Source organism: Xenopus tropicalis, chromosome 8, assembly GCF_000004195.4.
Source record: "Xenopus tropicalis strain Nigerian chromosome 8, UCB_Xtro_10.0, whole genome shotgun sequence".
In the NCBI taxonomy this organism is placed as follows: domain Eukaryota; kingdom Metazoa; phylum Chordata; class Amphibia; order Anura; family Pipidae; genus Xenopus; species Xenopus tropicalis.
This window is the reverse complement of record NC_030684.2, coordinates 136,851,576-136,877,546: the sequence shown is the minus strand read 5'-3', so window position 1 is coordinate 136,877,546 and position 25,971 is coordinate 136,851,576. Positions and strand designations below refer to the sequence as shown.

At 42.2% G+C, this 25,971-nt stretch overlaps 1 protein-coding gene across 2 annotated transcripts; it reads left to right on the top strand.

The window, feature by feature from the left end:
• The first annotated feature begins 1,567 nt into the window (after window positions 1-1,567).
• Window positions 1,568-17,299, top strand: LOC100498635. 2 transcript variants are annotated; one of them, XM_031891951.1, is made up of 6 exons: window positions 1,568-1,745; window positions 3,073-3,120; window positions 5,991-6,335; window positions 7,399-7,662; window positions 9,831-9,963; window positions 17,156-17,299. In XM_031891951.1, the coding sequence occupies exons 1-5, from the start codon at window positions 1,700-1,702 to the stop codon at window positions 9,947-9,949; spliced, it is 822 nt and encodes a 273-aa protein (XP_031747811.1). In that variant the 5' UTR covers window positions 1,568-1,699; the 3' UTR covers window positions 9,950-9,963; window positions 17,156-17,299. The 2 variants fall into 2 exon arrangements, with proteins under 2 accessions (XP_031747811.1, XP_004917639.1); XM_004917582.4 differs by lacking the exon at window positions 17,156-17,299 and adding an exon at window positions 11,980-12,121.
• The last annotated feature ends 8,672 nt before the right edge of the window (window positions 17,300-25,971 follow it).

Genomic DNA, 25,971 nt, shown 5'->3' with positions numbered 1-25,971 from the left:
TATTTAATGGTTAAATGATTCCCTTTTCTCTGTAATAATAAAACAGTACCTGTACTTGATCCCAACTAAGATATAATTACCCCTTATTGGGGGCAGAACAGCCCTATTGGGTTTATTTCATGGTTAAATGATTCCCTTTTCTCTGTAATAATAAAACAGTACCTGTACTTGATCCCAACTAAGATATAATTACCCCTTATTGGGGCAGAACAGCCCTATTGGGTTTATTTCATGGTTAAATGATTCCCTTTTCTCTGTAATAATAAAACAGTACCTGTACTTGATCCCAACTAAGATATAATTAATCCTTATTGGGGGCAGAACAGCCCTATTGGGTTTATTTCATGGTTAAATGATTCCCTTTTCTCTGTAATAATAAAACAGTACCTGTACTTGATCCCAACTAAGATATAATTACCCCTTATTGGGAGCAGAACAGCCCTATTGGGTTTATTTCATGGTTAAATGATTCCCTTTTCTCTGTAATAATAAAACAGTACCTGTACTTGATCCCAACTAAGATATAATTACCCCTTATTGGGAGCAGAACAGCCCTATTGGGTTTATTTCATGGTTAAATGATTCCCTTTTCTCTGTAATAATAAAACAGTACCTGTACTTGATCCCAACTAAGATATAATTAATCCTTATTGGGGGCAGAACAGCCCTATTGGGTTTATTTCATGGTTAAATGATTCCCTTTTCTCTGTAATAATAAAACAGTACCTGTACTTGATCTCAACTAAGATATAATTACCCCTTATTGGGGGCAGAACAGCCCTATTGGGTTTATTTCATGGTTAAATGATTCCCTTTTCTCTGTAATAATAAAACAGTACCTGTACTTGATCCCAACTAAGATATAATTACCCCTTATTGGGGCAGAACAGCCCTATTGGGTTTATTTCATGGTTAAATGATTCCCTTTTCTCTGTAATAATAAAACAGTACCTGTACTTGATCCCAACTAAGATATAATTACCCCTTATTGGGGGCAGAACAGCCCTATTGGGTTTATTTAATGGTTAAATGATTCCCTTTTCTCTGTAATAATAAAACAGTACCTGTACTTGATCCCAACTAAGATATAATTACCCCTTATTGGGGGCAGAAGGTATGGAGATCAAAATTATAGACAGACCCCTTTATCAAGAAAACCCCAGGTCCCGGGCATTCTGGCTAACAGGTCCCAGACCAGTATATGTATGTTATATAGCACGTACAACATAAACATTCATCTACAGTGTATGTTTATGAATATTCTGAATATTCATACAATCTAATTTACTTTTTCACACAGTTTTACCATTTTTGCCAAATAAACATTTTGAGAAAAAGAATTGATAAAGAAGAACCTCTGTATAGATATAAACCCACTTAAGTGGCTGATGAGATTGTGTTTCTGTGGGTAATGTGTTTAATAAAACTTTATATGGGATATCTCCCATCTTCCCAGGCCAGCGACTGGTTAATGTGTTTCCTTAGATATGGGAGGGATTTAGGAGAGGTGGGAGGGATTTAGGAGAGGTGGGCGGGGCACAGGCAGTTATATGAATTACAGGAGAGGGCACAGGATTTTAGTTGTATGTCCCTGTTGGAATCAGGACTGACAGAGCCCTAGTACTGATCCCCCTCTGGGTGTGAGGCTGCGGGAGTTGCACATAGAAATCCTGTATAAAGAGGGAGAAGCAGAAGGAAAATGGTTCCTCTGTACCGGAGCCTCATGCTCTTTATTCTGCTGAAATGTAAGTTTCCCTCTTGCTCTGTGTATGTTTTGGCTTGTGCTGTACTAGACAAACAAAACAAAGTGTTTAAAAGTTTATAACAAAAAAAAAATTGTGGACAAAAGATTTAGGGCGCAAGTTTGTGAGTTATCCATAGGTTGCTCCTGGGTTTCCAAGCATCAATAGGTACATTTGTGCTCTAATTATCATAAGGATAGACACATTGGTCACCATGCAGAAGTGCAGGAACGTGTGAAGGCAAGTACCTTACAGGGACACTGCCATGATATTTATGGGGTACTTTGTATTACTAAATGACACTGTTACACAGCAAATAATTCCCTCTGCCATTTAACCTTTTATTCTTGAACCAACAAATGTATTTGTAGCTGTAATATTGGTGTGTAGGCGCCATCTCAGTGCCTTGTGCCTGAGTCTGAGCTTTCAGCCAGCGCTTCACATTAGAACTGCTTTCAGCTAACCTATTGTTTCTCCTACTCCCATGTAACTGGAGGAGTCCCAAGCCGGACTTGGATTTCTTACTATTGAGTGCTATTCTGATACCTACTGGGAGCTGCTATCTTGCTCCCTTCCCATTGTTCTGCTGATCGGCTGCTGGGGGTGAGGGGGGGGGATATCACTCCAACTTGCAGCACAGCAGTAAAGTGTGACTGAAGATTATCAGAGCACAGGTCACATGGCTGCTGTGTCACAGAATCCCCCTCAGTGACTTCTAATATCCTTATCATTTACAGTAGGGGGTACATTATCCTTTATAATACATGAGTGATACTCAGTGTTCCCTGTATAACTCAGCCTGCAGCCTTGTGCCTTTATATGGGCACAGAACCCCTCAGTGACTGCTAATATCCTTATCATTTACAGTAGGGGGTACATTATCCCTTATAATACATGAGTGATACTCAGAGTTCCCTGTATAACTCAGCCTGCAGCCTTGTGCCTTTATATGGGCACAGAACCCCTCAGTGACTGCTAATATCCTTATCATTTACAGTAGGGGGTACATTATCCCTTATAATACATGAGTGATACTCAGAGTTCCCTGTATAACTCAGCCTGCAGCCTTGTGCCTTTATATGGGCACAGAACCCCTCAGTGACTGCTAATATCCTTATCATTTACAGTAGGGGGTACATTATCCCTTATAATACATGAGTGATACTCAGAGTTCCCTGTATAACTCAGCCTGCAGCCTTGTGCCTTTATATGGGGGGCACAGAACCCCTCAGTGACTGCTAATATCCTTATCATTTACAGTAGGGGGCACATTATCCTTTCTTTATAAATCAAACCCACATGTATATAATATTCTTGCTTTGCCTTACAGGTATGTTTCCAGAAATGAGTCCTTTAATCAGATGGGCCAGTGGTTCCTGTGAGTACTCTATTAGTCCTTTTACACAATTCAGTAGCTACAGTTAAACTAAAGTGCCTAAAGTTTAACTATTATTAGTTTAGATTCTGAATCATATTGTGAATTTATATTGAGTATAAGAAATTGTAAGGGTATAAAGCTGGAATAGCATAAGGTTGGAAATGTAAACCTTGCCAGTGTACCTTACTAGAAATGACTGTACAGTACTTGGCCCATATGTGGATAAATGCTGTGGCGCCATGGATGTTCATGAAGAATCCTAACCTTATTAGCAGGTTAGGGGCAATAGGTCCCCAGGCACCTACCTCTTCTGGCAAGTGTAACTCCCTGCAGGGAACCAGTACGAGGGGTAAGTGGGAGCGGGAGGGGGCTTGTTTGTTATGCAATGGGGTGGATGCCTTAGTGGGATAGGATCTGTGCCACTGTGACAGAATGCTCTGTTATACAGATAGCTAGAATCTCAGCCATAAAGCAGGGCAGGACTGCTGCTTACAATGGGGGGATCAGATAGGATCTGTGCCACTGTGACAGAATGCTCTGTTATACAGATAGCTAGAATCTCAGCCATAAAGCAGGGCAGGACTGCTGCTTACAATGGGGGGGGGATCAGATAGGATCTGTGCCACTGTGACAGAATGCTCTGTTATACAGATAGCTAGAATCTCAGCCATAAAGCAGGGCAGGACTGCTGCTTACAATGGGGGGGGGATCAGATAGGATCTGTGCCACTGTGACAGAATGCTCTGTTATACAGATAGCTAGAATCTCAGCCATAAAGCAGGGCAGGACTGCTGCTTACAATGGGGGGGATCAGATAGGATCTGTGCCACTGTGACAGAATGCTCTGTTATACAGATAGCTAGAATCTCAGCCATAAAGCAGGGCAGGACTGCTGCTTACAATGGGGGGATCAGATAGGATCTGTGCCACTGTGACAGAATGCTCTGTTATACAGATAGCTAGAATCTCAGCCATAAAGCAGGGCAGGACTGCTGCTTACAATGGGGGGGGGGGGGATCAGATAGGATCTGTGCCACTGTGACAGAATGCTCTGTTATACAGATAGCTAGAATCTCAGCCATAAAGCAGGGCAGGACAGCTGCTTACAATGGGGGGGATCAGATAGGATCTGTGCCACTGTGACAGAATGCTCTGTTATACAGATAGCTAGAATCTCAGCCATAAAGCAGGGCAGGACTGCTGCTTACAATGGGGGGATCAGATAGGATCTGTGCCACTGTGACAGAATGTTCTGTTATACAGATAGCTAGAATCTCAGCCATAAAGCAGGGCAGGACTGCTGCTTACAATGGGGGGGGATCAGATAGGATCTGTGCCACTGTGACAGAATGCTCTGTTATACAGATAGCTAGAATCTCAGCCATAAAGCAGGGCAGGACTGCTGCTTACAATGGGGGGGATCAGATAGGATCTGTGCCACTGTGACAGAATGCTCTGTTATACAGATAGCTAGAATCTCAGCCATAAAGCAGGGCAGGACTGCTGCTTACAATGGGGGGGATCAGATAGGATCTGTGCCACTGTGACAGAATGCTCTGTTATACAGATAGCTAGAATCTCAGCCATAAAGCAGGACAGGACTGCTGCTTACAATGGGGGGATCAGATAGGATCTGTGCCACTGTGACAGAATGCTCTGTTATATAGATAGCTAGAATCTCAGCCATAAAGCAGGGATTTCTGATAGAAAGTTCTGATAAACTATAAGTTCCATGCAGGATGTGCCGCTTTGCAGAGCGATTTGACAAAATTAGAAAACTGGGCAGCAAACTGGAAAATGAGGTTCAATGTTGATAAGTGCAAAGTTATGCACTTTGGTAGAAATAATATAAACGTGAACTATCTACTGAATGGCAGTGTGTTGGGGGCATCCTTAATGGAGAAGGATCTAGGGGTTTTTGTTGATAACAAGTTGTCTAATTCCAGGCAGTGTCATTCTGTGGCTACTAAAGCAAATAAAGTGCTGTCTTGTATAAAAAAGGGCATTGACTCAAGGGATGAGAACATAATTTTGCCCCTTTATAGGTCCCTGGTAAGGCCTCACCTTGAGTATGCAGTGCAGTTTTGGGCTCCAGTCCTTAAGAAGGATATTAATGAGCTGGAGAGAGTGCAGAGACTGCAACTAAACTGGTAAAGGGGATGGAAGGGTTAAACTATGAGGTGAGACTGTCGAGGTTGGGGTTGTTTTCTCTGGAAAAGAGGCGCTTGCGAGGGGACATGATTACTCTGTACAAGTACATTAGAGGGGATTATAGGCAGTTGGGGGATGTTCTTTTTTCCCATAAAAACAATCAGCGCACCAGAGGTCACCCCTTTAGATTAGAGGAAAGGAGCTTCCATTTGAAGCAGCGTAGGTGGTTTTTCACGGTGAGGGCAGTGAGGTTGGGGAATGCCCTTCCTTTTGATGGGGTAATGGCAGATTCTGTTAATGCCTTTAAGAGGGGCCTGGATGAGTTCTTGATCAATCAGAATATCCAAGGCTATTGTGATACTAATATCTACAGTTAGTACTAGTGGTTGTATATATAGTTTATGTATGTGAGTGTATAGATTGGTAGGTGTGGGTTGTGGGTGCTGGGTTTACTCGGATGGGTTGAACTTGATGGACACTGGTCTTTTTTCAACCCTATGTAACTATGTAACTATGATATAAAGAAAGCTACAAGAATAAAGAAAGTATGTTTTTCTATAGAATAGTCAAAACATTCCCTTTGTATCTGGATCTTGTTGCTTACCATTAAACAATGTGCTGATCTGCATGGACAGTAAAGCATGAGTAGTTTGCCGTTACTGTAGATTGGATGGCTGAATTAGATTCTAACTGAGACTTTTCTCTCCTTTTTCTGATAGCAATTCCTATGGACAGTGTATGTGGGCCCACAAAAGTCATAAGGGCCGAGGAAGGAGCACATGTGTTTCTACCAGTGCCCGAGTCGAGGACGGGACCTTTTACTTGGCGGTTTGATACCGGAAACTTCTTTCTAAAATTTGCTAGAACAGAAGCTGGCGGAAAGGTACAGGAGATAGATGACAGATTCATGGAGGGAGTCAGTTCCGCGGGATTCAAAGGCAGAGTGAGCAGCACAGAGGATGGTTCTTTAATCATTGCCAATGTATCCACCAATGACCCACAAATCTACTTTGAATTTGCAGACGGAAGGGGCTGTGTCCAAGAGTATCGTCTCCTAATCTACAGTAAGTGCACCCACACCTGCATTTTTACTTGCTTTGCCCCATTCCCCGACCCGCAACTGCTTTATCTGCAACGCGGTCCGCAACCAGCCAATAAGCAGGAAGTGCTGTTGCTGAAAACCGGAAGTAGCATCATCAGAAGTCGACGGCGTAGAAAAAAACACTTAAAAAAATGCTTAAATGGGTAAAATATAAATATTATTGGTAATATAATATTAGATAAGAAATATGGACAAGAGCCACAACCCGATCTGCATCTATACCCACATCCGATGATTCTTCCGCTACCTGACCCGCTGCAGGTCTGTATAATAGATGGAACAGAGTGATGATTCTATGCCCCATATGTAATAAAAGGTAAAAAGTCTTCCCAGGTGCAGAAACCCATAGCAATCAATGAACTGTTTCCTGATCTATAAACTCTACCTGATGATTGGTTTCTATAGGTTGCACCTTATTATCACGGGGGCAAAGCAAAGGTCAGATGAGGAGATGGACCATTCCCTAGAGCAGGGATCCCCAACCTTTTATGAGGTTGAGCCACATTCAAATGGAAAAAGTTTTGGAGAGCAACACAAGCATTAAAAAAAGTTCCTGGAGGTGCCAATAAGAGCTATAATTGGCTATTCAATAGTCCCCCATGTTGATAGGAAGCCTACAGAAGGCCCTGTATGGCAATTACACTAGGTTTTTATGCAACTAAAGCTTGCCCCCTAACCAGACATTCAAAATGAAGCAGCTACTTTGAGGCCACTGGGACCAACAACCAAGGGATAGGGGAGCAACATGTTGCTACTGAACCACTGGTTGGGGATCACTGCTCTAGAGCTTCAATCATTCTAAGCTCCTGGGATTGGGAACAGGAGTTGAGGAGGAGAAGAGGACTGGGCAGGGGGAGAGGAGACTTGGTCAGAGAGGCAGAAGGTTGACAAGATGGGCAGGAAACATAAGGTCAGCCAGGTAAGGTTCAGAGTAGTGGAAGCTGTACGAAAGAGTCCTTCTCCTCATCTGCTTTGCCCCCGTGATAATAGGGTTTCATATAACAATTTATTTGTTTTTGGCACAGAATCATTAAAAGCTGAAGATATCCTGATCCGCTGCAATGCCAATGTCACTGGGATGGAACCGCGTAACATTACCCTGACCTGTGCCGTGGCCCAACCACACGTGAATGTCTCTTGGGATGTAACAAATCGGACTGGCGCCGAGGCGGAAGGACACACTCTTCACATCTATAATGTAGATACAAATGATACTTACAGTTGTACAGCACAAGATTCCATCAGCAGGGCCTCCAGAACCATAAATCCTTGGGATCTCTGTCACCAAGGTAACGATTCTTGACTTCTAGAAGATTTGTTCAAATATCATCTGCCTAAATTTAAGTTGATCGAGAGCAGTAGTTCCCAAACCCCCCTAGGGGAGATTAAGGCATCAGTATGTTGACCCAGCTTGAGATATGGAGAAAATGCCTATTTTATAGATGCTTCTAGAAGCTGAATACTTATTTGTTGACCTAGGCAGTCTTGGGACTATGACTCAATGATGATGATACTCCATATAATGCCTGTGCCTCCTCAACAAGAAGAAGAAGACCCACCAGAAGAATGTTTCTGGCAGAATATACATGGTTCTGGTGCTAAATGATAAGCTGGAGTGTTAAACAAGATACAATGGATCAGTGGGGAGGCCATGGCCCCAGATTAATTCAGAGGACCCAATGTGGGATACTGACAGAGCTCTAGAACATTTTGATATTGACTACCTTATATATTGCCTCATTAGATCTTTCTGCTCGACCAATGGGATGAACTGTAAGCTTCTGGCCAACATTTGGGCTCACCATATACAGTACATCCTATATTCATATACAGTATTACCTTGCTGCACAATGTGTGGGGGGCTTGGCCCCACATATTGGCCCAAAACTTCCAGTTCCTCCCATTGGTGGAACAAAATGATCTCTAATGTAGGTATAGATAAGGCAGTCAATATCAATATTCTCTAGAGCAAATATGTCAAACACAAGGCCTGGGGGCCAAATCCGGCCCACCTGGCTGTTTTATGTGGCCCTTGGTGAGTGTGTCTGACCATCCAGCCTGATTTCCATTTTCCTCACATAGTAACTAAGACTAAGGGGTATATTTATCATGCTGTGTGGAGTGAAGCATTACCAGTCATGTTGCCCAAGGCAACCAATCAGTAATCAGATTTCAACAGTAGCAAAGCATCTGATTGGCTGCTATGAGCAACATCACTGGTAATGTCTTACTCCACTTTTTACACATTGGGATAAATATACCCCTTAGTATCTTACTAAGTATATTAATAAAAAATTTGGCCCGCGACTTAGCCTGTGTTTTAGATTTCGGCCCCCTGATGTGATTGAGTTTGACACCCCTGCTCTAGAGCTTAATCCGTAAGTATCCCGCATTGATTCAAATCATCCCCCCCACGGATCCATTGTATCTTGTATAACACTCCATCACCAGAACCATGCTTATTTACCCAAAAACATTCTTCTGGTGGGTCTTTTTCTTCATGTTTAGGAGGCACAGGCATTATTTAAGGTCACCCATTGGTGTAACATGGGTTTGGGTGTAATAAAAAGCACCAACAGGAGAGCAGGGCTGGGCAGCAGAACCACGAGGAAACAGCATGGGGTCTATACAGCTAGGAAAGGCTACTGCGTGTATTAATTTCCCTGCAATGAGACCTCTATCTGGCTGCCCAGATCTATTACCGCTTAAGGGCAAATGCCCATACCTGGTGCCTCTTACCTTCCAGTTTGTGCCTGTATGTTACTCAACCACTTAGATTGTAAGCTCTACGGGGCAGGGACCTCCTTCCTACTGTGTCTCATACCTCATGGCACTTATATATATATTTATTGTATTTGTTTATTATAACACTTGCCCTCCCTGTGTGTAATTGTGTATATTGTAAGATTGTACAGCGCTTCGTACCCTTGTGGCGCTTTATAAATAAAGTTATACATACATACATACATACAGTCTTAGTACTTATATTTCTCATTAAGGCGCCCATTCCTAGTGCTTTGGGATCCTCACATGTCTCTGGGCCCTGGGAAGCCCTTATTGCAATCAGTCTCGCTTTGGCACGGCTCACTATTGGCACGGCTCACTATTGGCACTGAGCCCCATTTGGTTTGGCTTGATCCCACCATTGTAGACGACTCTCTGTTTTTTTAATCCGTATAATGTTTGTATGTGTCGTACCTTGTTCCCAATCTGCCTTGTTTATATGTATCCCCAAGTGCCCTGGGACTGTTCGTTCTGCTTTGTTAGCACAGACACTATGATAGGTCAGGGCATTTGTGCTGCCACGGGTTGTACCCCGGCCAAGATTGAGCGAATAAATGGGAATAGGTGCCCCGAGGGGAAAAGCCTATAGAACTGATATATCTAAGAGCTCAAATACAAGCTCTCCTGTGCTTACGCTGTAATGTAAATGTATTTGTTTATATATTAAACCTAGGATTTGGGAAAGAGAGTCTTCCAACGGTTCCAGCCCCGAATCAGAATGTGAATGAGGAGAAGCAGACATGCCATATCCATATCCATAGTATCCCACAGCCAGATCCGGAAACAGATTAAAACATCTTTGGAAGGTAAAAATTCTGTCACAGTGGCACAGATCCTATCTGATCCCCCCCATTGTAAGCAGCAGTCCTGCCCTGCTTTATGGCTGAGATTCTAGCTATCTGTATAACAGAGCATTCTGTCACAGTGGCACAGATCCTATCTGATCCCCCCCATTGTAAGCAGCAGTCCTGCCCTGCTTTATGGCTGAGATTCTAGCTATCTGTATAACAGAGCATTCTGTCACAGTGGCACAGATCCTATCTGATCCCCCCCATTGTAAGCAGCAGTCCTGCCCTGCTTTATGGCTGAGATTCTAGCTATCTGTATAACAGAGCATTCTGTCACAGTGGCACAGATCCTATCTGATCCCCCCCATTGTAAGCAGCAGTCCTGCCCTGCTTTATGGCTGAGATTCTAGCTATCTGTATAACAGAGCATTCTGTCACAGTGGCACAGATCCTACCTGATCCCCCCCCCATTGTAAGCAGCAGTCCTGCCCTGCTTTATGGCTGAGATTCTAGCTATCTGTATAACAGAGCATTCTGTCACAGTGGCACAGATCCTATCTGATCCCCCCATTGTAAGCAGCAGTCCTGCCCTGCTTTATGGCTGAGATTCTAGCTATCTGTATAACAGAGCATTCTGTCACAGTGGCACAGATCCTATCTGATCCCCCCATTGTAAGCAGCAGTCCTGCCCTGCTTTATGGCTGAGATTCTAGCTATCTGTATAACAGAGCATTCTGTCACAGTGGCACAGATCCTATCTGATCCCCCCATTGTAAGCAGCAGTCCTGCCCTGCTTTATGGCTGAGATTCTAGCTATCTGTATAACAGAGCATTCTGTCACAGTGGCACAGATCCTATCTGATCCCCCCCCCCCCATTGTAAGCAGCAGTCCTGCCCTGCTTTATGGCTGAGATTCTAGCTATCTGTATAACAGAGCATTCTGTCACAGTGGCACAGATCCTATCTGATCCCCCCATTGTAAGCAGCAGTCCTGCCCTGCTTTATGGCTGAGATTCTAGCTATCTGTATAACAGAGCATTCTGTCACAGTGGCACAGATCCTATCTGATCCCCCCATTGTAAGCAGCAGTCCTGCCCTGCTTTATGGCTGAGATTCTAGCTATCTGTATAACAGAGCATTCTGTCACAGTGGCACAGATCCTATCTGATCCCCCCCATTGTAAGCAGCAGTCCTGCCCTGCTTTATGGCTGAGATTCTAGCTATCTGTATAACAGAGCATTCTGTCACAGTGGCACAGATCCTATCTGATCCCCCCATTGTAAGCAGCAGTCCTGCCCTGCTTTATGGCTGAGATTCTAGCTATCTGTATAACAGAGCATTCTGTCACAGTGGCACAGATCCTATCTGATCCCCCCCCATTGTAAGCAGCAGTCCTGCCCTGCTTTATGGCTGAGATTCTAGCTATCTGTATAACAGAGCATTCTGTCATAGTGGCACAGATCCTATCTGATCCCCCCATTGTAAGCAGCAGTCCTGCCCTGCTTTATGGCTGAGATTCTAGCTATCTGTATAACAGAGCATTCTGTCACAGTGGCACAGACCCTATCTGATCCCCCCATTGTAAGCAGCAGTCCTGCCCTGCTTTATGGCTGAGATTCTAGCTATTCTAATAGAATACCATCTCCATCCCAGTATAATAATAAAGAGTTCATCAATTTAAATTCAGAAGCAATAACTAGCGGGAAACAGAACATGTGGTCAAATAGGGTCAGAGGGAAGCCATAAGACCATGACCCCTGTCCCCTTGCAGACCAGAATCCCCCATGATCCCTGTTCCACCTTCCCTACCCCCCCACTGCCCACGACCACTGTTCCAGAGTAAGAGCGGGGTGTATATTTACATCACTGATCTAGACCTCCAAAATTGCATCCAGTGCATCCACACTGTCAGGGACCAGTTACCCCTTAATTCTCTCTATTTAATCTCTAATTATAGAATTATTATAGATAGAACTGTATCTATATTATTAAAAATGAACACCGTAAAATAACATCATTTTCTTTCTTTTTCAGGGAGAAAGGGATAAAAGAGAGAGAATTCTGCTTAGTTCTCCATGCATGAAAGGACTCTCAGCCGCACACAACTGATTACTGACATTACTATTCCTGATTTACTAATAATTGTATAATACATTCTGCAGTGTTTCCGATTTCAGACATTAGTGAGCTGATTTGCACTAATCCTTACTCCTCCTTTGTCATGTCTTTTAGCACATCTGTATATAATGCAGGTATGGGATCCGTTATCCAGAAACCTATACCTGTACTTGATCCCAACTAAGATATAATTACCCCTTATTGGGGGCAGAACAGCCCTATTGGGTTTATTTAATGGTTAAATGATTCCCTTTTCTCTGTAATAATAAAACAGTACCTGTACTTGATCCCAACTAAGATATAATTACCCCTTATTGGGGGGCAGAACAGCCCTATTGGGTTTATTTAATGGTTAAATGATTCCCTTTTCTCTGTAATAATAAAACAGTACCTGTACTTGATCCCAACTAAGATATAATTACCCCTTATTGGGGGCAGAACAGCCCTATTGGGTTTATTTAATGGTTAAATGATTCCCTTTTCTCTGTAATAATAAAACAGTACCTGTACTTGATCCCAACTAAGATATAATTACCCCTTATTGGGGCAGAACAGCCCTATTGGGTTTATTTCATGGTTAAATGATTCCCTTTTCTCTGTAATAATAAAACAGTACCTGTACTTGATCCCAACTAAGATATAATTACCCTGAGATTCTTTAATAGGCCACTAAACATAATATAAACTGTCTGTTGGTTAAGTATTCATTCTGGGGGTATAGTTTTCCTTTAATAATAATAATTGAACTTTTGGATTTCTAATTACAATGAAAAATAGAAATGCATTGAAAATGTCGTCCCAAGAAGAGTTTTATAACTAACCCTTATTTCACACTCTTTTATCTATAGGGTGAGGCTGAAAATGAGGCTAATAAATTGTGTCTCGTTAAAAAATGTATCTTGATTAAAAAACAAATGTATTCAGAAGAGACCAAATAACGGAAAGGCTGGGTGTAATTCCGTGTGGGGTTAGTAACCGCGCAGTTAGAGACAGTGGTAACAAATTGACTAAAATATTGATATTTAGGTCTGTTCCAAGTTCCTAGTTGTTCTTCCCCCCAGGTATCGGCCTGTGTGCCAACAGAACTTTCCATTTGGCTCTAACACTAAAGAGAATATTTATACAGAGGGCTTGTGTGAGTCGAGGACGGGACCTTTTACTTGGCAGTTTAATACCGGAAAATTCTTTCTAAAATTTGCTAGAACAGAAGCTGGCGGAAAGGTACAGGAGATAGATGAAAGATTCATGGAGGGAGTCAGTTCCGCAAGATTCAAAGGCAGAGTGAGCGGCACAGAGGATGGTTCTTTAATCATTGCCAATGTATCCAGCAATGACCCAGAAGGCTACTTTGAATTTGCAGACGGAAGGGGCTGTGTCCAAGAGTATCATCTCCTAATCTACAGTAAGTGCACCCACACCTGCAACCCGCATTTTTACTTGCTTTGCCCCATTCCCCAACCCGCAACTGCTTTATCCGCAATCAGCCAATAAACAGGAAGTGCTGTTGTTGAAAACCGGAAGTGGCATCATCAGGAGACGGTGGCGTAGAAAAAGAACATTTAAAAAATGCGTAAAGGGGCAAAATTGAAATATTTTTGGTAATATAATATTAGATAAGAAATATGGACAAGAGCTGCAACCCGACCCACATCCGATGATTCTTCCGCTACCTGACCCGCTGCAGGTCTGTATAATAGATGGAACAGAGTGATGATTCTATGCCCCATATCTAATAAAAAGTAAAAAGTCTGCCCAGGTGCAGAAACCCATAGCAATCAATGAACTGTTTCCTGATCTATAAACTCTACCTGATGATTGGTTTCTATAGGTTGCACCTTATTATCACGGCGGCAAAGCAGAGGTCAGATGAGGAGATGGACCATTCCCTAGAGCAGGGATCCCAAACTATTGAGGTTGAGCCACATTCAAATGGAAAAAGTGTTGGGGATCAACACAAGCATGAAAAAAATTCCTGGAGGTGCCAATAAGAGCTGTAATTGGCTATTCAATAGTCCCCCATGTTGACTGGCAGCCTACAGAAGGCTCTGTTTGGCAATTACACTGGGTTTTTATGCAACTAAAGCTTGCCCCCTAACTAGAAATTGAAGCTGAATACATATTTGTTGACCTGATCTTGACTCAATGGATGATACTCCATATAATGCCTGTGCCTCCTCAACAACAAGAAGAAGAAGACCCACCAGAAGAATGTTTCTGGCAGAATATACATGGTTCTGGTGCTAAATGATAAGCTGGAGTGTTAAACAAGGTACAATGGATCAGTGGGGAGGCCATGGCCCCAGATTATTTCAGAGGACCCAATGTGGGATACTGACAGAGCTCTAGAACATTTTGATATTGACTACCTTATATATTGCCTCATTAGATCTTTCTGCTCCACCAATGGGATGAACTGTAAGCTTTTGGCCAACATTTGGGGTCACCATATACAGTACTTCATATATTCATATACAGTATTACCTTGCTGCACAATATGGGGGGGACTTGGCCCCACATATTGGCCAAAAGCTTCCAGTTCCTCCCATTGGTGGAACAGAATGATCTCTAATGTAGGTATAGATAAGGCAGTTAATATCAATATTCTCTAGCCCATATATGTCAAACTCAAGGCTGGGGGCCAAATCCGGCCCACCTGGCTGTTTTATGTGGCCCTTGGTGAGTGTGTCTGACCATCCAGCCTGATCAATTTCCATTTTCCTCACATAGTAACTAAGACTAAGGGGTATATTTATCATGCTGTGTGGAGTGAAGCATTACCAGTAATGTTGCCCAAGGCAACCAATCAGTAATCAGATTTCAACAGTAGCAAAACATCTATTGGCTGCTATGAGCAACATCACCGGTAATGTCTTACTCCACTTTTTACACATTGGGATAAATATACCCCTTAGTATCTTACTAAGTATATGAATAAAAAATTTGGCCCGCAACTTAGCCTGTGTAGATTTCGGCCCCCTTATGTGATTGAGTTTGACACCCCTGCTCTAGAGCTTAATCTGTAAGTATCCCGCATTGAGTCCTCTAAAGTAACCTGGGGCAATGGGTGGTTCTTAAATCATGCCCCCCCACTGACCCATTGTATCTTGTATAACACTCCATCAGCAGAACCATGCTTATTTACCCAAAAACATTCTTCTGGTGGGTCGTTTTCTTCATGTTTAGGAGGCACAGGCATTATTTGAGGTCAACTATTGGTGTAACATGGGTTTGGGTGTAATAAAAAGCACCAACAGGATGGCAAGGTTGACATTTAGAGGTGGGCAGCAGAACCACGAGGAAACAGAATGGGGTCTATGCGGCTAGGAAAGGCTACTGTGTGTATTAATTTCCTATATCTGACTGCCCGGATCTATTATGTCTTAGTACTTATGTACTATTCCTAGTGCTTTGGAAATGTCTCTGGGCCCTGGGAAGCCCTTATTGCAATCAGTCTCGCTTTGGCACGGCACACTATTGGCACTGAGCCCAGAGTCTATGCGCTATCATAAGTCAGGGCCTCGGTGCATTTGTGTGTCTGCCACGGGTTGCTGTACCCCGGCCAACACAAGCATTAGAAAAGATTGAGCTAATAAATGGGAATAGGTGCCCTGAGGGAAAAAGCCTATAGCATTGACTTCATATACAAGCTCTCCTGTGCATATGCTGTAATGTAAATGTAGGGGACCCATAGGGTTAAGCTCCCTATGGTTTTACTCCTACCTCTTCACAATCTGTACTGTTATTGGGCAGAGCCATTATACTCAGGTTTCAGTTATGTAACTGTATTCCCTATAGGTTTATACAGGTTGTACACACCCCCTGCAGGCTGATATAGTGTCTGGCAGGAGGGAGTGGCTTTCTCTTTTGGCTGCATGCTGTGTCCTGGGCAGAGCTCCATCTGAGCCTGGACCGGACATAGGCCCAGAAGCCATTTTGTACCCTAGGGGACCTTATACCCTAGTGAAAGTCGGGGACAGGGCCCCGTGAATGAGAACAAGCCAGCACAGCAGCTTTATTTAATAGCACCCTCTAGGAGAGTGAGCACAGTCAGTCTAGCTAGAAAGGGCAGCTATTAGCCCAGAACCACCGTTGGCTGGAAGGGATCCGTTCCAGTAAAGGGCATCCATCCTGGGCTCTCAGCTAATACTCTGCACCTCTCCATGTTGGGCTATACTGTTCCTAAAGGTCACAACTGCTGTTTATCACTGTGATTAAATCTATATCTACTGCTTGTGAGTATATGACAACCCTGCATAACATCCGTGTCTTGGACCAATAAACCTGTATTATAGTTCAACATAAAGAATCCTCTGGCGTCCATTTATATCTGTTGCACCACACTACTTCAGCTAGTTGTAGTTCATCTACACCCTCGCTCCATAGTAAATCTCCCACTTAGCGGAGGCCCATGCCTAAGTATTAAGGGTCGCATGTAACACATGCTCTATACCATTTACTAGCCCGGGTTTTGCCATATCCTAGCCAAACAAGTGTTACACTTACATTAGCTAAAGGAGAGTTAGAGCTAAGGTGAAAACTAGTCTGTTTCCCTTGTAACAGTGGAAGCTCCTTATCTGATAAACTATATGCCCCCCTCACTCCTCCCCCACAACCCTTTACTGGTCCCACTGCCCCGTCTACATTAGCTTTCCCATAAGAATCTAGCTCACCCACCCCCCCTTGTCTAGTTTAAACACTCCTCCAGCCTCTTAACCATTCTCTCCCCTAGCACAGCAGACCCCCTTCCATTGAGCTGCAATCTGTCATGACTGTATAGATTGTACCCCTGTATAGATTGTACATAGGGTCAGAGGGAAGCCATAAGACCATGACCCCTGTCCCCTTGCAGACCAGAATCCCCCATGATCCCTGTTCCACCTTCCCTACCCCCCCACTACCACTGTTCCAGAGTGAGAGAGGGAGTATAGTTACATCACTGATCTAGACCTCCAAAATTGCATCCAGTGCATCCACACTGTAAGGGACCAGTTACCCCTTAATTCTATTTAATATAGAATTATTATAGATAGAACTATATCTATATTATTAAAAATGAACACAGTAAAATAACATAATTTTCTTTCTTTTTAAGGGAGAAAGGGATAAAAGAGAGAGAATTCTGCTTAGTTCTCTTCATGTATGAAAGGACTCTCAGCCGCACACAACTGATTACTGACATTACTATTCCTGATTTACTAATAATTGTATAATACATTCTGCAGTGTTTCTGATTTCAGACATTAGTGAGCTGATTTGCACTAATCCTTACTCCTACTTTGTCATGTCTTTTAGCACATCTGTATATAATGCAGGTATGGGATCCGTTATTCAGAAACCTATACCTGTACTTGATCCGAACTAAGATATAATTACCCCTTATTGGGGGCAGAACAGCCCTATTGGGTTTATTTCATGGTTAAATGATTCCCTTTTCTCTGTAATAATAAAACAGTACCTGTACTTGATCCCAACTAAGATATAATTACCCCTTATTGGGGCAGAACAGCCCTATTGGGTTTATTTAATGGTTAAATTATTCCCTTTTCTCTGTAATAATAAAACAGTACCTGTACTTGATCCCAACTAAGATATAATTACCCCTTATTGGGGGCAGAACAGCCCTATTGGGTTTATTTAATGGTTAAATGATTCCCTTTTCTCTGTAATAATAAAACAGTACCTGTACTTGATCCCAACTAAGATATAATTACCCCTTATTGGGGGCAGAACAGCCCTATTGGGTTTATTTCATGGTTAAATGATTCCCTTTTCTCTGTAATAATAAAACAGTACCTGTACTTGATCCCAACTAAGATATAATTACCCCTTATTGGGGCAGAACAGCCCTATTGGGTTTATTTCATGGTTAAATGATTCCCTTTTCTCTGTAATAATAAAACAGTACCTGTACTTGATCCCAACTAAGATATAATTACCCCTTATTGGGGGCAGAACAGCTCTATTGGGTTTATTTCATGTTTAAATGATTCCCTTTTCTCTGTAATAATAAAACAGTACCTGTACTTGATCCCAACTAAGATATAATTACCCCTTATTGGGGGCAGAACAGCCCTATTGGGTTTATTTCATGGTTAAATGATTCCCTTTTCTCTGTAATAATAAAACAGTCTCATCTGCCACTTAAGAGGTTCTCCTTCATCAATTCTTTTTCTCAAAAATGTTTCTTTGGCAAAGATTGTTTAACTGTGTGAAAAAGTGAATTAGATTGTGTGAATATTCATACACATACACTGTAGATATACAGGTCTGGGACCTGTTAGCCAGAATGCCCGGGATCTGGGGTTTTCTGTATAAAGGGGGTCTGTCTATAATTTGAATCTCCATACCTTAAGTCGACTAAAAATTATTTAAACATGAAATAAACCCAATAGGATTGTTCTACCCTCAATAAGGGGTAATTGTGTAAGCTTAAATGGGATCAGTACTGAGATTAACTGGCCCCCTGCAGGGTTCACACCTCAGGCTCAAACTGTTCACCTGCTCACACCTCAGACACACTCTGCCTGCCCTATGCTGCCTGTGTGTGCCATACTCTGCCTGCCCTATGCTGCCTGTGTGTGCCATACTCTGCCTGCCCTATGCTGCCTGTGTGTGCCATACTCTGCCTGTCCTATGCTGTCTGTGTGTGTTATACTCTGCCTGCCCTATGCTGCCTGTGTGTGCCATACTCTGCCTGCCCTATGCTGCCTGTGTGTGCCATACTCTTCCTGCCCTATGCTGCCTGTTTGTGCCATACTCTGCCTGCCCTACCCTGCCTGTGTGTGCCATACTCTTCCTGCCCTATGCTGCCTGTTTGTGCCATACTCTGCCTGCCCTATGCTGCCTGTGTGTGCCATACTCTGCCCGCCCTATGCTGCCTGTGGGAGGTGAACCTGGCAGGGGTTTGTTCTGGAAGTTTGTGAGCATTTGGAAATAGTGATTATATGGCCCCTAGGGTGTGGGGGGTTACTGTGCTATTAAGGGTGTGTCTTAATATGACATAATATAATTCTTTCACAAATTAATGAAGGGTGATATCTCCACAGTGAGCACCATTGGGTTTTTGCTGCGCTTATACCATTAATGTGGGTATGGTCTTAAAAGCTCTTGTGATAACATGGGTGTGGTTTGAAGTGGGTGCCATTTAAAAAATGGGAGTGGTCAAAACGGGCTTCCATTATCAGCCCTCCACCATGTATGCCAGAGAAATTCCTGCCCTCGGTACCACAGAAGTTGTACAGAACTGGTCTAGATGGATCCGGGTGTTGGACACGGTGACCCCTTGGGGCTTAAATGAAATGTATTCAGTAGTGCTTTGTACGAACAGACTGTGCTCTTAATGGGATTTCTATATGTTTAGCCCAAAATGTCACAATAAAATGTTTTTTTTCTTCTTTCAGTTCCTGCGTGCTTATCCCATATATAGATATAAGTATGAAATCACACAAGCCCTCTGTATAAATATTCTCTTTAGTGTTAGAGCCAAATGGAAAGTGCTGTTGGCACACAGGCCGATACCTGGGGGGAAGAATAACTAGGAACTTGGAACAGACCTAAATATCGATATTTTAGTCAATTTGTTACCACTGTCTCTAACTGCGCGGTTACTAACCCCACACGGAATTACACCCAGCTTTCCTGTTATTTGGTCTCTTCTGAATACATTTGTTTTTTAATCAAGATACATTTTTTAACGAGACACAATTTATTAGCCTCATTTTCAGCCTCACCCTATAGATAAAAGAGTGTGAAATAAGGGTTAGTTATAAAACTCTTCTTGGGACGACATTTTCAATGCATTTCTATTTTTCATTGTAATTAGAAATCCAAAATTTCAATTATTAAAGTATTTATTTATTTTGTTTCAAAACAAACAAGACATTTAACATTTCTAACAATCATTTCTTGTACAGCATATTGAATCGTCAGTATACAGAGGATGTCTATACAGAGTATAAATTGTACCAGGTTACCTAGAGATTGCACATTAAACAGGTTTCAGCCATGATGTGTTAACGGTTTTCCTTTATACAATATAGTGGTAATAGGGGCATTTCTCCATCAACCTTATGGAGCAGGTTCTGGCCAACAATGTTTAGACTGTGGGATAAATATCAACCCATGTGCCCCAAACTCTATCAAATTTGTCGGGGATTCCTCTAGCTTCATACGTTAACTTAATCATTGGTAGCATTTTGTTTACTAGGTTCAGCCATTGAGAGATGGTGGGGGTGGTGGGTTTCAGCCAATTGAGAATTATGTTCTTTTTAGCGTAAAATAACAGCGATCTACACAGTATACGGGTTTTATTGAGTGGTATAACTTCATCCATTACCCCAAATATACAGAATTCAATTGCCAGAATATGCGGTATGGCTAAGTTATCATTTAGACACTTCATAATTCCTTTCCAGTATTTCTGGATCTGAGGGCAGGACCATATGACATGATGGAAATTGGCTTGGACCTCTTGACACCTGGGGCATTCTGATGTTCTATCAGAGTATATTCTGTTCAGTCTAGCAGGGGTATAGTAGAAATGGTGCAGGATTTTAAAGTTTATCAGTTTGTCCCTGGTGGATATTAAAAAACTATACGCAGAATCTGTGGCTTCTTCCCACTGCTCATCTGTAATGGTTGGGGCGGATTGGCGCCATTTAACAAGTGCCCTCTCAAAGGGAGATTTGATGGTATCTTGTAGTATATTGTACAGGTTTGATACCAGTTTTTTTGGGTTAGAGTTTCTAAGTATTGAATCAATAGGGTAGTTCTGATACTTTATTTGATATGAGCCAAACTGAGCTTTGAATGCATGTCTGAGTTGCATGTATCGGAATTGCTCGATTTTCAGGTTTGGCAATTGTTCCAAGAGTTGTGGCAGTGACATTAAAGTATCATTTTGCAGAATTTGCCCCAGGGTTTTAATACCCATTTTAGGCCAGTATATAAAATCTTCCAAGTTACGGAAGTGCATAAAGTGGGAGTTACCCCATAATGGTGTATGGGGAGCTAGTAAGTATGGGGTGGATTTAGTTAGCTTCCGAGCAGTTTGCCAGGATTGATAAGTTGCTAATAGTACCGGTGGTAGTGGGTTGGAATCGCATAGTCTGCGTAAGGGACAGTGTGTCATTGCTTCTAATGAGCCAAGGATAGTGGCTATTAGTGCCATATTGGGGTCTTCTGCATCTGGGAGAAACCAGGGGTGTATATGGGATAATTGGGCCGCTATATGATATAGATACATATCGGGTAATTGGAGGCCACCTTTCCCCAGAGGTGCAGGAAGTGATTTCCATGAAAACCTTGGTTGTTTGCCTGCCTATAGGAAGGAGGAAATGGTTCCATTTATTTTGCTGAAGAACTTTTTGGGGATTGTAGTTGGTGCATTCCGGAGAAAGTACAAGAATTTGGGGAGAAATATCATTTTAAATAAATTTATTCTCCCCCATAGCGTTAGTGGGAGCTTTTGCCAGGTAACAGTTGCAGAGATAAAGTTGGTGTGTAGTGGTTCTAGGTTCTGCTCTTGGAACAAAGAGCATAGTGGGGATATTATGATACCTAGGTATTTAATTTCGTCTGCCCAAGTTAGTTGGTTAGTCGTTGGTCTATCTACAGGTGGGATTGTATCTACCGGCATTATTTGAGACTTGTCCCAGTTTACCCGCAGCCCAGAGTATGAACCGAATTCTTGCACAATTTTAAGAATTTCTTGCAATGAGTGATGTGGGTCGGCTAGGAATAATAGGATATCGTCCGCATATAAAGCTATACGCTCTTCAATGTTACGGAGTCTGAACCCGCTGATATTGGTAGAGTGTCGAATGGCTATCGCTAGTGGCTCTATTGCCATAGCAAACAAAAGTGGGGAGAGGGGGCACCCCTGGCGTGTTCCCCTATGTAGACTAAAGGGTGGAGAGATAAGGTTATTCACTCTGATTTGGGCTTGGGGCGCCTTGTACAAAATTTTTATCCATGTTATAAAATTGGGGCCGCATCCAAATGCTTTTAGTGTTTCCCAGAGATAGGGCCATTCGATGGTGTCGAAGGCTTTTGCAGAGTCAAGTGAGACTATAATTCTGGATCCACTATTTTCATGGGCAATTTGTAAATTTGTATATAGCCTCCTGAGGTTGCATGTGGTAGATTTGTTGGGCATAAAGCCAGATTGGTCCGGGTGAATTATTGCAGTAATAATTTTAATAAGTCTATTTGCTAGGATTTTGGCCAGTATTTTCCCATCTGTGTTCATTAAGGAAATAGGACGGTATGAGCTACATTGTTCGGGATTCTTTCCGGACTTGAGAATTAATATAATGAGGGCTGAGTATACTGAGGGGGGCAGTTGTTGGGTGTTAAAGGCCTCCTCATACATAGTGAGGAGTTGGGGGGCTACGTTATCTATTATTGACCGGTACCATTCTGGTGGTAGACCATCCGGTCCGGGAGTTTTATTTGACGGGAGTGCTTGTATAGCATCGATAATTTCCTGTTTAGTAATGGGGTTATTTAAGTAGTTTGCTTGTTGTCTATCAAATTTTGGAATTGGTAGTTTAGCTAGATAGTCAGCAATAGTTTGGGTTGACTGTGTAGTTTTAGATTGGTACAGTGTGGCATAATATTCATAGAACACTTGCATTATATCTTGGGGTTTGGTGATTGCATTTCCTGCTTCTGATATTGCTCTAGGGATAACTGTGACTGAGTTTGTGGTGGCTGCTAGGTATGCAAGAGTTTTGCCATTTTTCTCCCCTTGGTCAAAAATTCGTTGGGCTGTATATAACAGCTTCTTGTTTGTTAGGGTGGTATATGTAAGTTCCAATTGTTGTTGGGCCTTAGTAAGGTTAGCGTGGTTTTCTGCATTGGGGTTTGTTACATGGGCTTGTTCGGCAATATTGAACTGGTTTTCAGCTTCCTTGCATATTTGTTTAGTTGTGTTGCGGGCTGCTGTTATGGCATTAATTAGATTACCCCTTGCAACAGCTTTGGAGGTTTCCCAGCATACAGAGATGGAAGCAGTACCATTGTTGTTTTCCCAGAATTCTTTATATTCACCAGCATTTCTCTCCTTTACCATATCATTTGCCAACCAAAGGGGGCTAAGTCTCCACATTTTAGAGGAGGGGATTTGGCCTATCTTTAGTTGTAGCATTAGAGGTGAGTGGTCAGAAAATGCTCTGGGAAGGTATGTGATATCCTCCACTAGGGCTAGTGCGTCTGGGGAGGCAAATGCAAAATCTATTCGGGAGAGTGTTTTGTGGGTGGCCGAGTGGCAGGAGTATTGAATGGTGTTAGGGTATTTCCATCTCCAGATTTCAGTAAGGTTCACATTGATCGCCCAGTTTGCTAAGGCGGTAGGAGTGTGGTTTACTGAGTTTAGTTTGTCCAGGTTGGGGTGTAGTAGGGCATTAAAGTCTCCCATTATATAGAGTGGAGCGGGGGGTAGGTTCGCTATTCTGGAGATAGTTGTCGTTAATACATCTGGGCTGCCTGGAGGGGGATTGTACAGGTTAACAATCGTAATTGGAGTGGAGTTGATTTTGCATTGCAGTATCACATACCTTCCCTGCACATCAAGACATACATGCAAAGTTTCATACATTACATTTTTCCTGACTAGAATCGCTACCCCTCTCGCATGGGAGGAAAATGGCGAATGGAAATGGTGGGCAACCCAGGGTTTTTTTAATGCGAGGATTTTGGATCCTACCAAATGGGTTTCTTGCAGTAAGAGTATTGTTGGGCTGCATTTTTTAAGGTATGTGAATAATTGGGCCCTTTTATATTTAGAGTTAAGTCCCCTGACATTCCAGGAGCATAGGGAGATACTTGTCATTGTATAGCCATGTTAATATTCGTTGACCGATTTGTATTCTGTTTAGCTCAGTAGTTCAAAATTTCAATTATTATTATTATTATTATTATTATTATTAAAGGAAAACTAGACCCCCAGAATGAATATTTAACCAACAGACAGTTTATATTATGTTTACTGGCCTATTAACAAATCTCAGGGTAATTATATCTTAGTTGGTTTATTATTACAGAGAAAAGGGAATCATTTAACCATTAAATAAACCCAATAGGGCTGTTCTGCCCCAATAAGGGGTAATTATATCTTAGTTGGGATCAAGTACAGGTACTGTTTTATTATTACAGAGAAAAGGGAATCATTTAACCATGAAATAAACCCAATAGGGCTGTTCTGCCCCCAATAAGGGGTAATTATATCTTAGTTGGGATCAAGTACAGGTACTGTTTTATTATTACAGAGAAAAGGGAATCATTTAACCATTAAATAAACCCAATAGGGCTGTTCTGCCCCAATAAGGGGTAATTATATCTTAGTTGGGATCAAGTACAGGTACTGTTTTATTATTACAGAGAAAAGGGAATCATTTAACCATTAAATAAACCCAATAGGGCTGTTCTGCCCCCAATAAGGGGTAATTATATCTTAGTTGGGATCAAGTACAGGTACTGTTTTATTATTACAGAGAAAAGGGAATCATTTAACCATTAAATAAACCCAATAGGGCTGTTCTGCCCCAATAAGGGGTAATTATATCTTAGTTGGGATCAAGTACAGGTACTGTTTTATTATTACAGAGAAAAGGGAATCATTTAACCATTAAATAAACCCAATAGGACTGTTCTGCCCCCAATAAGGGGTAATTATATCTTAGTTGGGATCAAGTACAGGTACTGTTTTATTATTACAGAGAAAAGGGAATCATTTAACCATGAAATAAACCCAATAGGGCTGTTCTGCCCCCAATAAGGGGTAATTATATCTTAGTTGGGATCAAGTACAGGTACTGTTTTATTATTACAGAGAAAAGGGAATCATTTAACCATTAAATAAACCCAATAGGGCTGTTCTGCCCCCAATAAGGGGTAATTATATCTTAGTTGGGATCAAGTACAGGTACTGTTTTATTATTACAGAGAAAAGGGAATCATTTAACCATGAAATAAACCCAATAGGGCTGTTCTGCCCCCAATAAGGGGTAATTACATCAAGTAATGTATTTAATGCAGATTTATATTGGATAACTTCTCAGCCCAGTGACTGGTTAATGTGCTTCTTAACCAGTCAGGGAGGGATTTAGTAGAGGTGGGAGGGATTTAGGAGAGGTGGGCGGGACATTATTTTTTAATATTATGTACGGAGAAAGGCAACATGTTTTAGTGTCACTGTTGGAATCAGGACTGACAGAGCCCTAGTACTGATCCCCCTCTGGGTGTGAGGCTGCGGGAGTTGCACATAGAAATCCTGTATAAAGAGGGAGAAGCAGAAGGAAAATGGTTCCTCTGTACCGGAGCCTCATGCTCTTTATTCTGCTGAAATGTAAGTTTCCCTCCTGCTCTGTATTTGTTTTGGCTTGTGCTGTACTAGACAAACAAGATGAAGTGTTTAAAAGTTTATAACAAAAAAAGAAAATTGCAAAATTTGCACAGAAGATTCAGGGATTTTCTAGAGGGGTCATTTATGAATGCAATAAATTTCAGTCACAAACCGCCATATATACAGTATATATATTTAGCCATGATTCACCATAAGTCACAGCACCGCTCTGCGCTGTATCCACCTCTATGGTGCCCAATGTCTCATTATAGATGCAGATGTGACTCTCTTTTAGCATAAATCGGCTCTATCATTTTAAGAGTGGGGGTCGTGTCACTTCTAAAGCATGTGTTCAAAACGGCATTTGCATCCGAATCACAGGGTGCGAGTTTGTGAGTTATAATCCATAGGTTGCTCCAGGGTTTCCAAGCATCAATACGTACATTTGTGCACTACTTACTACACATTAGAACTGCTTTCAGCTAACCTATTGTTTCTCCTACTCCCATGTAACTGGAGGAGTCCCAAGCCGGACTTGGATTTCTTACTATTGAGTGCTATTC